The sequence below is a fragment of the Anabrus simplex genome, chromosome 3 (assembly GCF_040414725.1).
Source record: "Anabrus simplex isolate iqAnaSimp1 chromosome 3, ASM4041472v1, whole genome shotgun sequence".
Lineage (NCBI taxonomy): Eukaryota > Metazoa > Arthropoda > Insecta > Orthoptera > Tettigoniidae > Anabrus > Anabrus simplex.
The window spans coordinates 216,583,964-216,605,295 of NC_090267.1; the positions used below are offsets into that span (position 1 = coordinate 216,583,964).

Genomic DNA, 21,332 nt, shown 5'->3' on the forward strand with positions numbered 1-21,332 from the left:
AAGAACTGTAGAACTGGGCTGAAAGGACTGAAATATAACGCATCCACGACCCTAAACTACCACCTTCGTTTAACAGTGGAGATGGAAACATGGCTACGATCCAGACAACATTTTCGTCAGTAATATGCTCTCCAAACAAACTATAAAATATGTTGAAGACCCAAATTCCAGGCACACAACACAGAGCTATCACTTGTTGTATAATAATAATGTTATAATAATCGCATGGTCTCAGCTACAGTGTGCAGACATTTCAATTTGACGTCCTGTTTTACCCTAAGCCTACCAGATGGCAGACCGAGTAAACGGAAAATCCCTTGGGCGTCTATAGCTAAGATTTAATGAATTTTGTCGGGTAAAACACCAAATGTGTCACCAGACACCTTGTACATGCCGACATCGTACGACATGGAGTGTCGAATGGACTTTTTACCGCCTTCCAAAAATCCGACTACGTCTGCCGGGTTTGAACCAAGCTATCTTGGGATCCAGAGGCCGACACTCTACGACTGATCCACAGAATCAGCTACTTGTTGTATAAGAGCAGTGGTTCATTCAGATGTAGTACCGCTAAAACGACGCTTCATCTTCAAGAGAGCGCAGTGCGACCAATTTGCTGAAGACTTGGACAATCAAATAATTAAATTACGATCAGAAGTGAAGCGAGTAATTCACAAAACTGATCCAGAAAGTATCTCGCAAACACATTCCGAGGGGATGCATCACCAACTACGTAGCTGTACTCACTCATGAATCAAAACTTGCCTTTGAGAGATACAAGCAATTGTTCGAGAATGATCCCTTCTCAGAAGAAACAATGGAAGCAAGTGAGGAATTGCTGAGTGCTATAACCACCTCAAGACAAGAGAGATGGTGCGCTCTAATAGAAAATCTTGATATGAAACAAAATAGCCGATGTGCATGGAAAATGGTTATGAACCTTAGCAATGATCCAACTTCTCCTCAGATACTTAACAGTGAAGTTACATCCTATAAAATTGCTCATAAACTGCTACTTAACGTTAAAAGTATCAGGCGGGCGAAAAGACTGGAGTTTCAACGTGAACTTGAAGATGAAAACCACTCGTTTAATACTCCCTTTTTACTGACTGAACTGCAAGAAGCGATTTACCACATGAAGAATTATAAGGCAGCGCTAGTGGATGCCTTGAGAACAGAACCATCAAAACACTTTAAGGCCTGAAACATTGAAATGGATCTTCACCTTCATGGATAACTGCATCACCATTTGCCAGATTCCGAGGATGTGGAGAAAAGCTCATGTTGTAGGTATTTAGAGCCCGGCAGGGAGCCAAATGAACCGAAGAACTTCCGACCATATTCTCTATTATGCCACCTTTTCAAAATCCTTGACCGAATGGTACTGAACCGCATTTCAATTTTTGTAGATGAAGCTCTCATACCTGAACAAGCAGTATTTAAGCCTGGAAGATCGTGCTGTGGACAAGTTCTCAATCTGACACAATATTCATAGTATGGCTACGAGCGGGGCAAGTGACTGGTGTTGCCTTCATAAACCTTAGCGCTGCTTATGATACCATTAATCGTAATAAATTTTAGTATAAAGTGTATCAACAACAAGCGACTATGGTTTAACAAAATTCGTTGCACGCATTGTTCAAAATGTACGTTCCTGCGTCTCTCTTCAAAATAAGAACAGCCCTAGGATAACTCAAAGGAATAGATTACCCCAAGAAAGTATTCCTGTACCATTGCTCTATAACATCTACACTAATCACCAACCAATTCCTGCCGAAGTCAAGCAATTTATCTACGCTGATGACACAGCAGTGACAGCACACGGGAAAACATTTGAAGAGGTTGAAGAAAAGCTGGCAAAATCTCTACGAAGAACTTGCTACATACTACGAGAACAATCATTAGGACCCAAAGCCAGGAAAACTCAGGTTTGTGCCTTTCATCTATGTAACAAAGAAACCAGTAGAGAAATGCGCGTGAATTGGAGAGGATTAGTCCTTGAACACTGTTATACACCAAAGTACCTTGGTGTGAAACTGGACAGAACATTACCTTTCAAACAACGCTGTCAGAATACCAAACACAAGGTGTGCGCTAGGAATAACATTATTAGGAAACTAACAGGCACATCTTGGGGTGCATATCCCCATGTCCTACGCACATCTGCCCTGGCCCTCTGCCTATCACTTGCAGAATATGCATCATCCATATGGAGAGACTCTGCCCATGCTAAGTAAGTAGATATTGCTGTGAATGAGACTGGTCGCATATTTTACAGGGTGTCTGAGACCAACTCCAACAGAAAATATCTATCCTATCGTAGGAATTGCCCCTCCTCACATAAGAAGGAAAATAGCAGCGGAAGTTGACCGTCGGAAGCAACCAACCGATCCATGTCACGCTCTTTATGGCCATCAAATGCAGCCCGTTAGGATGACACGCCAGAAAAAAGAAGAAGAAGAAGAAGGCGTGAACTGTGGCAACAGCAAGTATGTAATCCATCCCTTCGTTTATAGGAAGAAACTTCTGCAGGTTTTCGCCTTCCTTATTCCGTCTGGAAGACCCCTCAATCGACTGCGGACAGGTGTTTCAAAGTGCAAATCTAACCTGGTTAAGTGGGGCTATGCACAAGGAGACATAACCTGTGTTTGTGGACTTTACAGGATGAAAAAGGCCTTCTGGTTTGTCAGCATTTACCATCACCGTGCACAAAGCAAGTTGTTTTTCAGTCCAACGATAAAGCCGTCCTTGCATCCAGATATCGGAAAAAAGCATTTTTTGCAGTGTATCTGGACACAGAAAATAAATAAGTATTCTGTTATTATAATTATAATGCCCTATTATTTTTAGTAGTAGGAGTAGTAGAAGTAGTAGTAGCAGTAGCGACAACGCTTTGCTCATTTCATACAAATGGTTTTTCGAATCCGCAATGCCAGGTAAAAACAGAACATTCACCGCGCCTAAGACAGTAAAAATGTTTATGTACATTGTTTCCTCATGATATATTGTACATGTCATTGTAAAGGGGAAATTCCAAGGTTTCTTAATATGGAAATACATGTCGATTTTTCCCAAAATCGCTTTGGTCTTCGAGACTAGTGTTATTAATTTAAAGAAACTGAAATGAAATATCCACGAAAAGGTACCACTTTTGAGAAGAAAAGGTGGAGGTATTCCGTTATTCGATTACCTTACAACATAGAAAAGACTAAGCTAAACCTACAGTGTTCCTAATTCCTCACTAACTGAAATATAACATTAATGAGACTATATTACAGCTTGGGTAGAAAATCTGATCAGATTTTTAGTCCAAATATCTAATATTGCGATGGTAAAGATTATAAATTGTTCACTAGATGCCGTTGGTTGTAGCATCACAGAACGTCAGTATATATCGTCTTCACCATGCTCAGAAGACAGGCTTCTTTATCGTGAGTGCTACATGCAAGTAGTATTATTTGCATGGTCTACTGCGGAATTAGTCATACCATGCTGCTAAATTATCCGAGCTGTTGCAAATTTCGCTCAAGTGTTACAACTACAATAAGTTAATTAATTGCAAAAAATTATATTTTTCAAGTACTAAATAAGCATTGCTTGATTAACAGTCGTTTCAATGTATAAATAATATTTTCATAATCATTCCCGAAATACGATATATTCCAGTTTTTGCCTTAATACTGCAGATTTATACGACTCTCCCGTAGTTAAAAATGTATGAACTACAGTCAGCGGACAAAGATGAACCACATACAGGATAAACTTAAAGTAGGGGCTGCTTCGTGTAGGCACAGTACCTGAAACTAAATCCACAAGTGAATCGTGAATAAGATGAACAAGCTGTGCCAGTGGGGTGAATTGAGTTGATTTTGCATAGCAAAAATATGGTGAGAAAGACATGTGATAAACATTAAAGCTACTCAAGTTCACCACTGCCTAAGACACGTAGAACGTTAACAGCAACTGTGCAAACGCACACACCATGTCGTGCATTGGGTTATTACTTCTGTGAAGGTATTGTAGTAATACACACGTACACATGACTACAGATTCCAAAGTACCGTCCTGCATACCACAACCGCTTGTACGTCACATGAAAAGCAAAATCATCTCCGTACAGGCCAAGAAGGCGCTGGGAGGGGTAGAAGGTAAATGTTCCCACTATCCTTAATCTCGGCATTTGATGGGGTAGGGTAGTTAGCTCTACGCCCAGCCGCCTCTGCCCCCAAGAATTAACCTGGTACTCATTTTTGGTGTAGGCTGAATGAACCTCAAGGCTATGTGCACCTCAGGAATTGTTGTACCACACTAGATGATGATACATGCGGTAGATACCTTCCGCAAAGTAGGCCTGTACATCTGAACACCAGTAATTTCATTCAACAATGCCCATATTGGACATATTGAAGTCAGTCTAACCCTGTATTTAACACTTCCCCGGTGCTAGGTGGACCAGAAAGGAGTGTGCTGGCGTTCTGAGCTTAAGATGGCAGGTTCGATCTAGGCTCGGTCCGGGAGTATTTTTAGGTACTCAAATAGGTCAGACTCGTGCAGGTTGACAAAACTGGCACTTAAGCGTCTCCGAAAACCGCACAAGTAACTCACTCTCAGTCTCAGCTACTCCTGTGCTGCTCAGCACATCGGGTGACGGTGTCTCGGCACCTCACGAGCAATGCCTCCTCTTTCCAGATTACCCAACTCAGCTGGAGATCATTGTTCGCTGCAAGGAAGTCCGGGCCCCGCCTCTGCTTCAGCTGGCCCCTAACGGAACACAGTGCATGGCCCCTCGGGGTATATTACTTTGGGTACACTAACAACATCACCTGATAACTGGAGTCGACATCGGGCACCAATGACGTGACGAACAGGCAAACTACTACGCTGAAGCACTTTCCCGTTCGCAACGTGGTCGACGAAGAGTTTTCTCACGTTCCGTCGCAACCAGAAGTAATTGAATACATTAATCTTCCTAACTATATTTGCCGATATCTCCCAGGACTCGCTCGCACAGATTGCGATGTGGAGGAAAATAGTAAAGTACAGATGCAGCTTGATGTTGTTAGACATGAAGGATACCAACCGTAGGGGCTAGAGTCCTTCAAGCATAGCCGTAGCTTTCTCAATACGTACGTATGCCAACTACGGCCAAGCGTCGCCGTCATGGGCAATGAGTGCCCTCTTCGTCCAGAGTCAGAAGCTTTCAAGTTATAGAGAGTTGGCGATGAAATTGTCCCGGATTACTATCCTCTGAAATCTTACGTGAAACCAAAGCTCATATTACCAACAACTTAACCAAATTGATAAGATGAAGGAAACAGATACATGAACATAAATAATCACTATCTTATTCTAAATACTCATGTATGATTTGGAAATACTTACGGAATGCTCCAAACAATATCTTTTGTATGATTCAGATGATTATTTTTCCCTGCCTTGGACAAACGTGTGTCATCCTCAACATCGTAAGACCACACTACACGTGTAAAGAACGAAACACACCGGGCGAGTTGGCCGCGCGGTTAGGAGCGCGCAGCTGTTAGCTCGCATCCGGGAGATAGTCGGTTCGAACCCCACTGTCGGCAGCCATGAAGATAGTTTTCCGTGGTTTCCCATTTTCACACCAGACAAATACTGGGGCTGTACCTTAATTAAGGCCACGGTCGTTTCCTTCCCATTCCTAGGCCTTTCATGTCCCATCGTCGCCATAATACATATCTGTGTCGGTGCGACGTAAAACAAATAGCAAATAAAATGAAGAACGAAACAGAAATTACTATATGAGAGATGTGAATTAATTGTATCAATTATATTTGCCTAATTGCTCTGCAACTAATTGCCACCCCTTCATCTATATCATCACAAAATTGATTTCTGGAAGCCAATAATTACTTTGGAAGGTAGCTAGTGCATCATGAGTGTGAAGTTCCATTTCGTTTATATATATGTCTTAATATTTGAAATGCACATACATACATACATACCAGTAGCGTAACCAAGATCGGCCGTTGGGTTATAGTTTTACAAAATGACAGAATATAAGAAAGGTTCTTGTGCGCATGTGTTGCGCGAATACATGAATGTCATTATACGGACAATGATACAAGTAAATTATGTTGATATTCAGATTGCAGCACCAGCACACTGCAAACTATTATATTAAAACACAGAACAAGAACAATACAATCACGGTGAATAGTTTTACGGCGAATTGTATGTTTAGATTACAATCTAAAATCGTAATTTCGGGTTCTTTGAAAATAGACTCAAGAAATCTGTTGGTTTTATAATTATATCTCTGTAAATGTTCAAAGGAGTCAACCACTTGCACCGACTTTCACTTGTTGTCAGTTTCTGTTCATACATAATACATACGTACATAGATACGTGATGTACATAAAGCAGAACATGTTTTATCAATTTTCCCTCATACTGTCGATTTTCAGTAAACTCCGAAGACCGTATGTAAAAACCCTCTTCATTTTAAGCAACAATTTTTTTATGTGGATAATTTCGCTTACCCTTCAAATGGCGGAGGAAATTACTATTTCCTGCGGGTTTCATGCTCTGCATTGAGCGACCGACAACGAACCAAGGCGACCTCTCTGGCTGCTTGTCAGACTCGTGGTTGTTCGTTGGGTAGAAGACGAGAGAAACATCAAGTTGCCATTCTGATATTTGCGGAATACTGTTGGAGGTTATAACCGACTTCAAATAGCTCTCAGAGTGGTTGTTAATAATTCAACAGTACGCGGATTTTAGCCCATTATTTCACAACGTAAGGTTATTTCTGGGATTTGCTGTATTTGTCTTCTACTTACGTTTTCCGCTTTAATTTCTTGCCTCTGCCTTCCCTCTGAATGCTTAGTAATAACACCATAAATCATCTTTTTATCTCAGAATCCCTGCGCATATATTTCTCCTCTGTTACTGCTTTCTTAAATCCGTAACTCATATCATACACTTTAGTAGAGGACGTTTCATTTTTCAATGCATCCCCTTCGTTTCTAGCTTTAGATAGATCTACATTTCTTGACTCTAACCCTCCCCTCACCAAAACTCGATTCTGACTGGCATTAGGGAAAGGGACCTGTCTTTATAATGGAAACTCCACATCTCCATTGTGAACGGCAGTAAGCAAGTGAGCTTGCCGTTATAGTAGAAACTCCCAAACTCCATTGTAAATTGCAGTAAGAAACGTGGCCTGCCATTTTCATAAAAAAAATTCCCAACGCGCACCTTACATCGCAAACAATGTATGGGGTCCTCCCAGTGGTGTTTCTCAGATAACGCTAACAGACAAGCAATTTAATATAATGTTACTCAGTGCGTGTACTCAAATTGCGTACAAATCTTATAAAATATTAAATACCGTAGCGAAGCACGGGTATATTTGCTAGTAACTCAGTAGTTGCAGCAAATCTTCCTGTTCCCTTGAATATAGACGCTTACAGGTGCTGTTACTGCTTTCGTCCAGTCAGAAGTTCCATGGTAATCCTGATGCTCTAGAAGCCATTTCAGTCTTGCTTCCCCACTATTTCAGCACTTGAAGGTTAATTTCAACTATAACTGTTCCCTAATTATGTATTGTATTTACCACCCCTTTCAGATCCAGAAGCGTAATTTCACTACCATTGATGTTCCCTTTCCCATTAACTCTTTGATATGGTGTTTCGCTAAGATTTATTATCTTCCATATTCAATTGATTTAACCAAAACACGAAGCGCTTCCTTTTTCCCTCCAATACTACGATGTATTGTTATAGCCCTGAAAGGTTAGTCATTCTGTTATTACCCTGATCTTCCCATGATTTCATCTTGTACTCTGCGGTGCTTTGATTTACTTCTGTTTCTTTCATCTACGTACGATTGCAGTCTACATCAGCTCTTGATAGGAGCCATTTTTATACATATTTTCCTTTTTTACGTTTACAAGTTCCAAAATGTTAGCGTTTTTGTCATCTTTAAACGCAGTTCTTCTTAGATATTTCCTTGCTGTTTCTACTACGGTATCGCTGTGCTCTGCCCATTTTCCTTTTTTTTATATCCTGGAGTTGCTAACAGTCTAGTCTTTGTAATTTTAATTTGTCATATCCGCTTACTTTTCTCGAATTTCCTCGTCCTGGATTCTTCTCTCTTTAAACGAATGTAGACGTTTCTTTCTATTCCGAGCCGAATAACGCTTAATTCACTGCAGATCAGTCAGTGGACTGTTTCATCAAAAAATCCTAGGAAGATCCATAAGTTCATAATACGTATCCCAAATTCAAGCTCAGTTATGAAACAATCTATTACAGAACCGGTTTCCGTATCTTTCCTTGTGTAACTGTGGATAGAGGTGTGTGTGAACAACGAATTTCAATGTGCTAATCCCATATTAGCAGATCACCTTCTCAATTCTTTCACTACTATTTCAAATTATCGCACAGAAATATCCCATTAGCACTATCCTATCCTCGTAGTTGTCCCTAACTACGATGCCACTCAGTGATTCATAAAACTTGCCTATTTCAAATTCATCTGTTCTCTCAGATAGTGAATACTCTGAGATAATTCTCGTCATAATTCCTCCAACTGTTAAAATCATCAAGCTCATTCGCTCATTTGGGTGCCTAATAGAAACTGTGTTACGTACTGTGGTGTTCCTGGTGAATAGTTCTACTCCGTGCTTTAACCTTTTCCTTTTAACTTCAGTTAAGAACGCTATAAGATCTACTCTCTGTTCCTCGTGTTGTCCCCCTCACTCGAACGTCATTTACTTTTTATATATCCGGAAGCATCTATTTTGTTTACTGAACAAGTCCTTCCTTCCTTCCTTCCTTCCTTCCTTCCTTCCTTCCTTCCTTCCTTTCAATCTTTATGCGACACAAGCCCCATTAATATTGATAACATTCCATCGAATTCCATGTCGTTCACTAAGTTGTTTCCAAGAAATACCTGGACTGTCCAATGACAGTGCGTCTCAGTCACTGGCATAGGACCAAGGCATGCTTAAAGCATTCTGAGGTCGGTAAATTTCTGTGAAGTCATTTTTTCCCCAATCACAATATAAAACGCCATGAAAGCCACAAAGCGAAATATCGTGCTCCGTTAAAGACCGTAGCAGGTAAGAACTTCACGAAAGAATTCATTATCCGTATGATGTCTGAGTAAGAAAGATCGGAAATAATTATATTCTAATTATTAATAACTGCCGGCTTGTATCTATTCTATATCAGCCTAGTAAAATTGAAACTAAATTACATTATATTCTTCATATAACTCTGTTCTTCTTAACCTAAGTTAAGAGGATTCGTGCAATTCAGTATAAACCAGCATTAACTCTGCAAAGTATATCGCACGACAGCATCGGAATTCTAATGTCCTGTTTAAATATCTTATCGTATCTTATCATTTATCATTAGTGGTGGGGTGGTGATTATGGTTGTTTAAATAGGAAGTACAACTGGGAAGCAATTAACACTAATCAGAGCGAAGAATGGAAAGGGTCTAACACTTCAAAAAAGAAGTATGTAATTCGTCTTTATTCGTGGCGAAGTTAGGGCTCAAGGCCCTCTCTTACACTTAACCAAAATATTAAAAATATTTAACATACATATAATATTGAAACACAACAAATCTTTTTAAAATAATATAGTAATAGTAGAAAATATGGAGATTGTAATAAAAAAAGATTATAGAATGTACAACATAACAATCTAAATGTAGGCCTACATGATAATAAATGTAAAACTAACACTAGTGATAATAAGAGACAGAAACACAGTAAAAACCTATAACTAGCAAATATATTTCTAATTTTTATGAAAATATGCTCATTCACGCACTCATTCACACTACACACATCGAAAAGTCAGGTAGAAGTGTTCAGAAAGTGATTTCGGCAATCCATCTTAAATCTCCTACCAGAACGCAAAGGCCACGCCAAAGAAAGACAAAGGCCACGAAGGGCGTGAACATATAATACTCCCTAGACCTCGAAAACCTAATACTGTAGGGGTCTGAAAAGAACAATATTTGACCAAGGGAGCTCGGATAGGAAGAATGAAAGTTAGGAGCTTAGCACAAGTAAGTGAAAGTAATGTCAGGGCTCAGCTATGGGTCCCGTGGTCACCAGTCCACGCTCCTGGGCCCATTTTAGTCACCTCTTAAGACAATTAGGGGATACCGTGAATGTTATTCTACTGCCTCCACGCACAGAGGCATTTTGTTATTAGTTACAATCTTACAGTTCTACAGAGATCGTATATTGGAATTAAAATCACTAATATCAATTATTGTTGAATTTTATTTTTACACCATGTCTGAGTGTTACGGCTTCTTTGCTAAATGGTCGGCATACTGAACTTTGGAGCTCCGTTTTGGATTCCAGGCTACGCCAAGGAATTTAATTCCTCTGTCTTAATGAGTGGATGATTATGTTTGTCTTATATTTCTGTTTGTCTACATACAACAACACACAACAATACTAACCGCCACAGAGATACACAATGGTGAAAACATTCCTGCACGTAGGATTGGCTTCTGAAAGGGCACCAGGCCGTAAATCCTCTTTAAGTTCTGAACCCAATAAATTGGGAAGGAAACCTGGAAGATGAGAAACACCATGTCTGTGTCTTACTGACAAGAGAGTTGAAGAATCCTCTCGCACTTGCTCTTCTTATTCCTGGCCTTTTTTTCCAATTACCCAGTTTTACGGCCGGATGCCTGTCCTGGAGGGATTTATTCACTATTGCGTGTTTATGTGGTTCTTTGTCCTATAATGTGTTGTATGTATTTAAAAATGTGTATTAGGCGAATGCAAACGCACAGCCCCCGAACTCAGGAACAGACGCGATTAAAATACCCGGCTCTACCGGGAATCGGATCCGGGGCCCTCTGAACCGAAGGCCATTACGCTCATAATTAATCCAAGAAGCCGTAACATGTAGAAATGGTGTAAAAAATAGAATTCAACAAAAGTGAAATACAGTTAAGCTTGATCATTAAATATACTAATGCTGTATACTCTAACGTAAGATGATATTAGAATATACTAATGTAACTGATTAAAAAAAAGATGTAATAAGTTACTACATTTATTTTATTATCGAGTAATGTGTTTTACAAAGGTAATACAAACAGACTTGATGAGTAATTCTGTTTATTTCATTGTATATATATTCATGTAATACAATAGTTGACGGGAGAATGATTATGTTCACAATCAAGTGATCCCTCCTGCAGGTCTACCCACATTGTTCGTGTTACCATGGGCCATCTGCCGAGCCCTCCTTGAGAATACGCTCTGCTGGACAACGAACAAGAACTCCAACCTGTTCCTACTTATACGAGTTCCCACCACCGTGTCCATTGTGGTGAGTATAATAATGGCATTAATAATATTTGTTCATTTGTGTTGGTGTTAAAAATAGAAAGAGTCGTTTCATATTAGTATGTAAAATAAGTATCCTTAGAATAAGAAATATTATTGTGTTTAAAACTTCTAAATTACAATTAGGGATTCCTAAGCCTGGAAGGCAATCAAGGAGAAATAGAGAAAACAAACTGAATAGCATACTGTATTTAAATTTATTCATTTTCATGAATATCGAATGGATGAGTAACGTAGAATGAATTATACCTAAAATTATTTTTGAATATTCAATCATATATTGCGACTAGGAGATCTAGTAACCTGGATGGGTGTTTCTTCTACAGTTTCTCCTCCTCATCGGAGGGTGTGCTTTTACAAGGGCTACGTCAGGATAACAATTCTTCTTTCTTACTTCATCCGTTTACCGTCCAGAGTTCGTTTCTCCCTCGGACTAAGCGAGGGATCCCCCCTCCGCCGCCTCAAGGGCAGTGTCCTGGAGCTTGACTCTCTTGTTTAGAGGGATATAAATGGAGAGGAGGACCACTATCTCGCCCAGGTGACCTCACCTTCTATGCTGAACAGGGGCATTTTGGGGGATGGGAAGATTGACGGGATAGGCAAGGAAGAGGGGAGGGCAGCCGTGGACTTTAGTTAGGTACCATCCCGGTATTTGCCTGGAGGGGATGTGGGAAACCACGAAAAACCACTTCGAGTGTGGCAGAGCTGGAAATCGAACCTTGACCTCCGGAAATGGCAGCTAATCACACTAACCACTACACAACATAGGCAAACCAGGATAGCAATTACCACATGAAATTATTTTAGTTTCATCCTTTTCCACTCAATTTCTCTTTACTACTTCATTGGAATTACTTCAACGGACCCTAAAGTGCAAAGCATATTATTAAAGAGTTCCCGAACTCGCTTGTTTTTAATTATGAAATCATAGTGTGCAGTCTTATGACTTGTCTTATGACAATCCCTGAATGGTGGAAGCAAATTCCGTGGTATCAAGTTAAACCAATAAAAGTAAGTCCAGGTTTTTCCCCTTTCCAAGTGCTGAATAACTTGTTACGTGAATTGAAACAACTTCTTTATGAAAATTGGTGTTAGGAAACAAGAACATATAGAGATAGGCAACGAATAGTTACCAGCGCAGCAGGGATGTAACAATTTGGGCCTCTGCGCAAATGAACTGGCTAAATGTTTGCTTTGTCCCCGAATGGCCGTGGACAGAGTGCGTGGTTAGGCAGTGCAGCGACTACGCTTACCGGTAAGAGAATGGATTGAATGTGGATTTCTTGGTGACTGCACGTTATTAGTGTTAGTTACTAGTGCATTCCTACACTTGTCGTTGAACGTTATTTGTGTTAGCTAAAGTTATGATCACGTACAGTATTGAAAAACGGATATTTCATGGTGAGACATTCCTCCTATAGAAGAAAACGAATGACAGGAGCGTTCGCAAAATTTTACGTGATGTCAATGGCACTACAATGCTTTCGATACTATACATGACCAAGTTATTTAGGAAATGGCGAGAAACGGGGTCCGTTTTAAACGAAAAGGGAGAAATACAGAATAGCGTTTTAGCAGAGAAGCTTGCAGATATTCAAGCAAGAACGGATGTCAGCCCGAAGAAATCATTTCGCGCCAGGCTGAGTGGCTCAGATGGTTGAGGCGCAGGCTTTCTGATCCCAGCTTGGCAGATTCGGTGGTACTGAAGGTGCTCAAATACGTCAGCATCGTGTCGGTAGATTTACTGGCATGTAAAATAATTCGTGTGGAACAGAATTCCGGCATCTTGGAGTCTCCGAAAACCACCAAAAGTAGTTAGCGGGACGTAAAGTACAATAACATTAACGAATATTCTCGCGTATTGGGTCAGAAGTGTGGTAGCCTATTCCACAAAGATCATCATTACTGGGAATAACAACACTACATTTTTATCATTACAAAGTGGCAGTAGTTCATCAATTAACACCACGTGACCCAGCTGTCCGGGTAAATTTTTGTCGGTGAATGCTGCAATCTGTTAATGATATAATTGTCGAACCTTCTCTTTAAATTACGATGGACGAAGCTTATTTTCATAACGAGGTATATGAATTCTCAAGAATTCAAAGTATCGGGACCATAACGATCCTCATGCAGTGCATTAAATTTCTCTTTACGACCAGAAAGTCGGCGTTTAGTGTGTCATTACTGCACGGAGAATTATAGGCCCCAATTTATTTTAAGATATAGTGAACTCCGTTACGTGTGACACATACCGCATGCGTTTTTTTCACATGATGACTGAGGAAAAAAGCAGTATGTCTTCTTCCAGCAGAATAGTATCACTACCCGTGCAGCTCATTAGTCAATGCATGCATTAGTACAAGTAGATAATTAGTCGTAGACTTGGCTCCCTCGCTTCCCTGATTTAAGTGTTTTTTTAGAACTTTGAAACAGGAGATGTACAGGAACAATCCATGTACCTTGAAGCCCTGTAGAATGCAATCAGACGACTAATCCGTCAAATTTGAGAGGTGGCTTTCGATGCGGGTTTTGTAACACTTTACCCCGATGCAACGTTTGCATCGAAAACGATTGACATACATTTCAGCAACTGCTTTGATTTACGATCTGCATCAGTTTTCGACTTCATTCATAATTAAGTATTGACTTATGCTTTAGGCCTACCGTAATGAAGCTAAACGCCCTCCCACGCTGCTGTAGCTTACCGGTGAGTCTAACAATGGATTACCGACAATCTGTTCCTCCGACGTCTCCTGTATGGTGCAGTAACTTTTCGCTGCTTCTCCCTGTAGATTGGTACAAGATTCACATATTAGCGTCGTTTATGGCCTTCAAGATGAAAGAAATGAGGATGTAAAGTCTCAGATATCACTGTACAGTGATAAATTATGTTTGATTTTAGTTTAGTAAAACTGTTAGAATATCTTTAAAATAAGGTTTGCAATCGTAATAGAATGTGCTAATGTGACATTGATTTTTACTTACGAATCTCTTTATTACGTGTATTACAGATGTTAACAATATTCTCACACTATTTCTTTCCAGCTGAACTTCTTGCTCTTCCTGAACATAATTAGGGTGCTGCTTTCGAAGATGAGGTCATCAGTTTGTGATGAATCCAAGACTTACAGGCAAGTTTTTTCATTAAAATATCATATATTCAACCATAAATTCGTTAATTTGTACCCTGTTTGAAGTAAAAGTACACTATGAGACTCATCGGATGACGTTCAAAGTCATTTGTATCCCTTTCAGTTTCCTGTATAATAGTGCATCTATTTCTGTCCTACCTACGTAGGCCTACATAAGCAAAGTGTTATTGTTTTCGTTCCTTGAAGATCTCCAATGTTTCCTCATGTACGCCAATTATTATAATATCATGAAACTTTATGTCGATGTAGATAATTGAAATCTAGGCTAAATGTCATATATAGGATTCCAAGGTGACACTCGTTTAAAACATGTTCCCTTGAGGTTCGTATTTTGAAAATGGTCTACTGTAGGCCTATAGTATACGGCACTGAAAAAATATTCTAGCAGAGTGCTATCATTGTGCTACCTCAGTGCAGTATCGTCATCTTGAGACTAACGACGATCGTAACATTATGAGAAAAGAAAAGTTAAACTGTAATTTCGACCAAGACGGAGATAATTTCTTCTTCCAAGGAATAATATGAAATAAATTTTAAATGTCTTCATTTGAATGCCGGGCCTACACACGTAAGAAATTTGACCTTTTATTTTATTTATACACTGTACCGTTGGATATACGACAATGTTGCTGAATTTCTTGATGATTCTCACTCAGTACAAAACACAAGAAATATCCAATTTCATTGTATTAATAAAAACAAGGAATGTACCCTATGATATGTATATATATAGACAAAATTAAATACTCACAATTCTTGATTTATAAGTTACGCTATTACTTTTGTTTTATACTAGATGAGTTCCGTAATAAATATGCAGATGTTTGCTATAAATGACCTGAGCGCACAACATCCAAGTCAAAGGCTATTACTGGTTATTCTATGTGAGAAATCAAAGTCGAGTACGATTTCTGTCATGCCCAATGAATCAGCTTGAGTTTAAAAAGAAAAACATGGTTGGTGTATTTGAATCAATTTTAAAGGCTGGAGTTGTACACTTTTATCGAACATTTGGCAATCGAAAGAGTAGATTATAATAATAAACATCGGAGATTAGTGACTGCTTGTGACCAGGATGGTAGAAGATATAAGGAAGTGTGTACATAGTGCAGAAAGTTTGAAGAGAGTCTGAGAGTTAATTCAGAGGAAAAGAGACAGGTCAAGAACTTCAAACGCTAAGGAACATTTTGCCTTTATTGAAGTACAAAATCAATGGTCCTATTCCAGGAAAATTGTTTATTTCGTGCAGTAGTTGTACAGTACTTCGTCACTCTCGGAGAAGAACAGTACGGGTAAGGAATAAGTTACTTCATTTTCTGATTTAACAAATTGTACGATTTCCATTCATCGTACAAGACATATTAATAATAATTATGTTATTGGTTTTACGTCCCACTAAATACTTTTTCTACGGTTTTCGGAGACGCCGATGTGGCGGAATTTAGTCCCGCGGGAGTTCTTTTACGTATCAGTAAATCTACCGACACGAGGCTGACGTTTTTGAGCATCTTCAAATACCACCGGACTGAGCTAGGATCGAATCTGCCAAGCTGAGGTCAGAAGGCCTGCGCCTCAACCGTCTAAGCCATTTAGCAGCACATATTCAATCTTGAGAAAAGTAAGATGCGGTAGTTGATTATCGGACCGCCATTGTAATTTATATTATTATGCTTTTCTTCTTCTTTCCGACGAGGCCTGCTAAGGACCACGTGTCAATTTCAATTCAGTTCTTCATACGTTGTTGTTTTCTCTTCCGTTCCTTCCAATAGTCTTTCATCCTTTCACTATGCTGTTTCTTTCTGTCCTCGGACCACTTAGCACCAGGTTTCTTGTTCAATAATCCTTGGAATCCTTCCATACTTACTACCCTCTTTCCAAAAATCTCTCTGTCCATAGTTCATTTTTCTATTATATTATTTCTTTCTAAATATTTCTTTGCTTCCTGAATCCAGCTAATTGTTGCCTTTTGACCCAAAGGTACTTGGAATTCTTCTTGTCAATCTGAAATAATCCATTCTGTAAATATGTCCAAAAACTGTAATTTCATTTTTATGTTTTCTATGTTCCTGTATATTTCACCATTAGATCTTAATTTTCATACTTCTGTTATTTTCACAGGGCCTAAGATTCTTCTCATGATTCTTCTTTCTAGTATCGGAAGTTTATCTAATCTATAGTTTAGTACCAGGCATTCACTTGCATATAGGCATTCCGGTTTCACCACTGTAGTGTAGTGCCTTATTTTAAGATTTTTAGATAGACAATTCTTGTTATAAAAATTATTTGTGATACCATATGCTCTTTCCATCTTGTGTACACTTTCTTCTACTGCAGATTTGTCTAAACCATTTCCTTGAATTATTTCTCTCAGTTATTTGAATTTCTTTACTCTTTCCATTGGATCAATATGTGTTGCTAGAAATTTTGGAGCATTCTTTATGTTAGTAATATTTTTTTCTACTTTGATTCTCAAACCTGTCTTATTGGCTATTTCTTCCAGGAGATTGATTTGTGTTGTTGCACTTGTTAGGTTTCCTGAAAATTAATTTCAGTGCCTTTGTTTTTCTCCCCTAATTTACCGGCAAACTGTTATGTTCTTTAAGCTTTACATTCCAAATTCTTACAATTTTCTCTAGAGCACAGTTGAATATATGGGGTGACAAAACGTCACCTTGCCGTACTCCTGTATTTATCTTAACAGGTTTTGATATCTCACCCACAAATTTCACCTTTGAAATTGTTTCAGTAATTGTTTCACGTATTAGATTTGTCAATTTAGTTTTCATTCCAAATTCACGAATTGTTTCATCTATGGTTTCTCTATCAACCGAGTCAAAGGTCTTTTTATAACTTACAAAAGGCACAACAATCTCCTTTGAATTCATTATCCTATGGCGAATTATGGATTTTTAGTTAAATATTTGTTTTGAACAAGATCTACCTTTCTGAAATCCAGCTACATACTCACCCAGTTGTCTGTCAAGTGATGTCTTTACTCTATTCAGCAATATTTTCGAGAGTGACTTATATTTTTTAGTTTGTATTCTCCTTGTCGTTACGATTTTCCTCTTTTTGAAATTTTTATGCTCCGGAATTCATTTCTTTTGTTTGCTGAGCTTCGATTTATTTCTTCATTATGTATTCCCCAAACCTGTTCCGTAACTTAGTCCGATGTTGTAATAGCATAGTGCATTTCTTCGATATATCCATATACAGTAGAATTCCATTAGTCTGGCATCCAACAGTCCGGAACGCCCGATGGTTCGGCACCATTCCAGGATTCTTAGTGTTATTATTATTATTATTATTATTATTATTATTATTATTATTATTATTATTATTATTATTATTATTATTATTATTATTATCATCATCATCTGTTTACCCTCCAGGTTCGGTTTTTCCCTCGGACTTAGCGAGGGATCCCACCTCTACCGCCGCAAGGGCAGTGTCCTGGAGCTTCAGACTCTTGGTCGGGGAATACAACTGGGGAGTATGATTAGTACCTCGCCCAGGCGGCCTCACCTGCTATGCTGAACAGGGGCCTTGTGGAGGGATGGGAAGATTGGAAGGGATAGGCAAGGAAGAGGGAAGGAAGCGGCCGTGGCCTTAAGTTAGGTACCATCCCGGCATTCGCCTGGAGGAGAAGTGGGAAACCACGGAAAACCACTTCCAGGATGGCTGAGGTGGGAATCGAACCCACCTCTACTCAGTTGACCTCCCGAGGCTGAGTGGACCCCGTTCCAGCCCTCGTACCACTTTTCAAATTTCGTGGCAGAGCCAGGAATCGAACCCGGGCCTCCGGGGGTGGCAGCTAATCATGCTAACCACTACACCACAGAGGCGGACTATTATTATTATTATTATTATTATTATTATTATTATTATTATTATTATTTTACCTTTGTGACAGTTAAAGCGCACGTAACTGATTCAGCCAATGGATCAAGAGGTAATCCAGAACTTAAAATGTTTTTATAGGAGATTTTTCGTTCGCAGCCTGTTAAACGCTGAGTGTGATGTAAATGAATTTTAAAAAAAGTTGAATGTACAAGATGGCGTCTATGCTGTCGCACTGTCCTGGTATCAAGGAAAAAAGTTACTTTACAACGGTGCCAGGGAAAACTTTGGAACTGCGGATCCTACATTTGATTGAGGAGGAAGAACATACCGAATCAGTGGCTGAAGTTTTGGATGTTGTAAGAAGTGTAACCAACAACAATCCTTTGGATAACGTATCTGAAGAGGAACTAGTGGAGTGGATTCAAATGGATAACAATGAACCTACCGAGCAGGAGTTAACCGATGAGGAAATTATCCAAAGTGTATTAAGCCTTCAATCTATACACAATCTTGAAGAGAGTGACTCAGATGAGGATACCGAAGAAAAGTAGAGAATCTGCTGGGCAGAAGCCGCAGAGTCTCTAAATAAATTCATCATTTTTGCTGAGTACAATGCTGATTATAATGCCACTGAACTTATTGATTTAAATATCATCAGAAATAACTTTTATGCCAAGCGACAACGATCTCGAAAACAAAAAGTTATTCGAGGTTTTTTTAAGTCACACTAAAATATTGTACAGTACATGTATGTAAATTGAATGTGTTGAATGAAAATTTGGTGCTGCCGTATTTTTGTGCTAAAGTTATTAAACTAATGATTCTGCTGATCAACATTTTACTACAAAACGCCGTGTTACAGCTGTTTTTGCTGTACGCCTTAACCTATATCGTAGTAAGAGGTACCGCCCGATAGCCCGGCATTTTTGGTAATCCGGCACCGGGCCGGTTCCGAACGTGCCGGACTATCGGACTTCTACCAAATCAAGTTGTACGGGTTCCGCTGTCTGCAATTTCTTTCCTTTTGCCAATTATTCAGATATTTAACTGTTTTAGGTCAACTCAAGACCGTACCAGTAGTTTTTATTTTTCGTGCCTGTTTGTCTGTTTGTTCCACCATCACTGTGAAACGGCTAGATAGTTCTCAACCAAACATTTAAACTATCTTAGCTGCATTACTTTCTTCCTTAATTAATCCGTATGTATGCGAGTGCTAGTCCCGAAACCGGGGTACGCTTTTCCTTGAAGAAAAATGTCAAGCTGTTCAAATGTATAATTTTGGACGCGGTAAATATCGAAATATGGATGCAATTTAATGATGGTGCATGCCTTCGCTTCAGAATAATTGGTGGCTATAGATAAGTAGTAAACCCAAACAGATAGCACAATCGCGGTTCAATTTGGAGGGATCTACAACTTTGGTCTTATGACTTTTTGTCATATACGTCATACGTTACACGTTAAATGCGTTAAATAGAGCTGTATTTCTCGTAATATACATCATATATCATTATAAACCGTTACGCCTTTCAGCGTTCAGTCTGCAAGTCTCTGTGAATTTACAAAACGTTGTATTTACTTCTATACCTATTATCTTTAAATCGTTAGAAACCGAGTCTAAACATCGTCGTCTTGGCCCTCCTCTACTTTTCTTACCCTCGATTTCAAGTTAATTTTGTACCATTTATACGCATATGTTATCGTTTAACACACATATAGGAAAGATAGAATCACCACATTCGGCACGCACATTGACACGACTATGGCCATATGTTAACCAAATTTTATTATTCCAGCTGACACATGAGTATAAAAATGTAATATGTGAAAACTATACCCAATTCCACTCTATACAACGATTCTAACTCAATACAACCCATAAATATAGGAAATACGGCAAAATGCCACCGGAGCAGCCATATAGAACACTAAATGTGGCGTCTGGTCTTAAAATCCGTTTCTAGATATGTCGTACAGTTTCAAAGCAGTAACTCTCAAAATAAAAGTCTGCACTTACAGACGTGTCAATGCTTACTTATAAAAATAAAATTATAGGGGTTCTGCTGTCTGAAATTTCGTTTGGTTTGCCATTTTTCAGATATTTGTCCTTTTTAGTTCAACTCAAGACCGTATCAGTGGTTTTCATATTTCATGTCTGTTTGTTTGTTCCACCATCATGGCGAGACGCCTCGATAGATCTCGACCAAACTTCATATTTAGCGCATACTCATCCTAGGGAAGGTTTTGATATGCATATGACTTTAAAATCTCTGAATAGCGGGGTTTTTATAAGAAAACCAGAACAGTTTTCTTCCATTTTCTCTTACACTATTGATATTCTGTAAAGTCCATGCACTATATATTAAATGTCCAACCAACCAACCAACCAACCAACCAACCCCATGGCACTACAGTCCTTGAAGGGCCTTTGCCTACCAAGGTAAAAATCCCTGACCTGGCCGGTAATCGAACCCGGGGCCTCCGGGTAAGAGGCAGGCACGCTACCCCTACACCACGGGGCCGGCATATTAAATTCCCCTTCATTATAAATACTTTTGTTATGTTCATAATTTCACTTACTCTTCAAATGACGGAGACAATGACTATTTTCTGCGGGTCTCATGCTCAGCATTGGATGACCGACAGACCGACAATGAACCTACAGGTTACCATGGCAAAGTCTCTTGACTGCTTGCCAGCTTGGAAGTACCGTATTGCAATTTTCTTCATCATTCCTGTAAACTCGTGGTTGTTCCTTGGGTAGAAAGCAAGACAGACGTCAAATGCCCATTCTTCGAGATGTTGACGGACTACCGTAGGAGGTTACAATTGTCCTCGAATAGCACTAAGGCGCGCTGTTAATATTAGAACAGTACAGCGAAGTGTAGCTCATTATTTCACATCGTAAGGTGTTTTCTGACATTTGCTATAATGTTTACTAGATTTCTATTCTGTTTTCC

General features: G+C 39.2%; 1 protein-coding gene across 1 annotated transcript in view; it reads left to right on the forward strand.

Annotated features, from left to right (window-relative positions):
* Positions 1-21,332, forward strand: part of LOC136867166 (secretin receptor) — a 246,156-nt gene that overhangs the window by 186,970 nt on the left and 37,854 nt on the right. The window contains exons 8-9 of the mRNA XM_067144283.2: positions 11,227-11,357; positions 14,423-14,508. Of these exons, the coding sequence (XP_067000384.2) occupies positions 11,227-11,357; positions 14,423-14,508 (217 nt within the window). The remainder of the gene's footprint in view (positions 1-11,226; positions 11,358-14,422; positions 14,509-21,332) is intronic.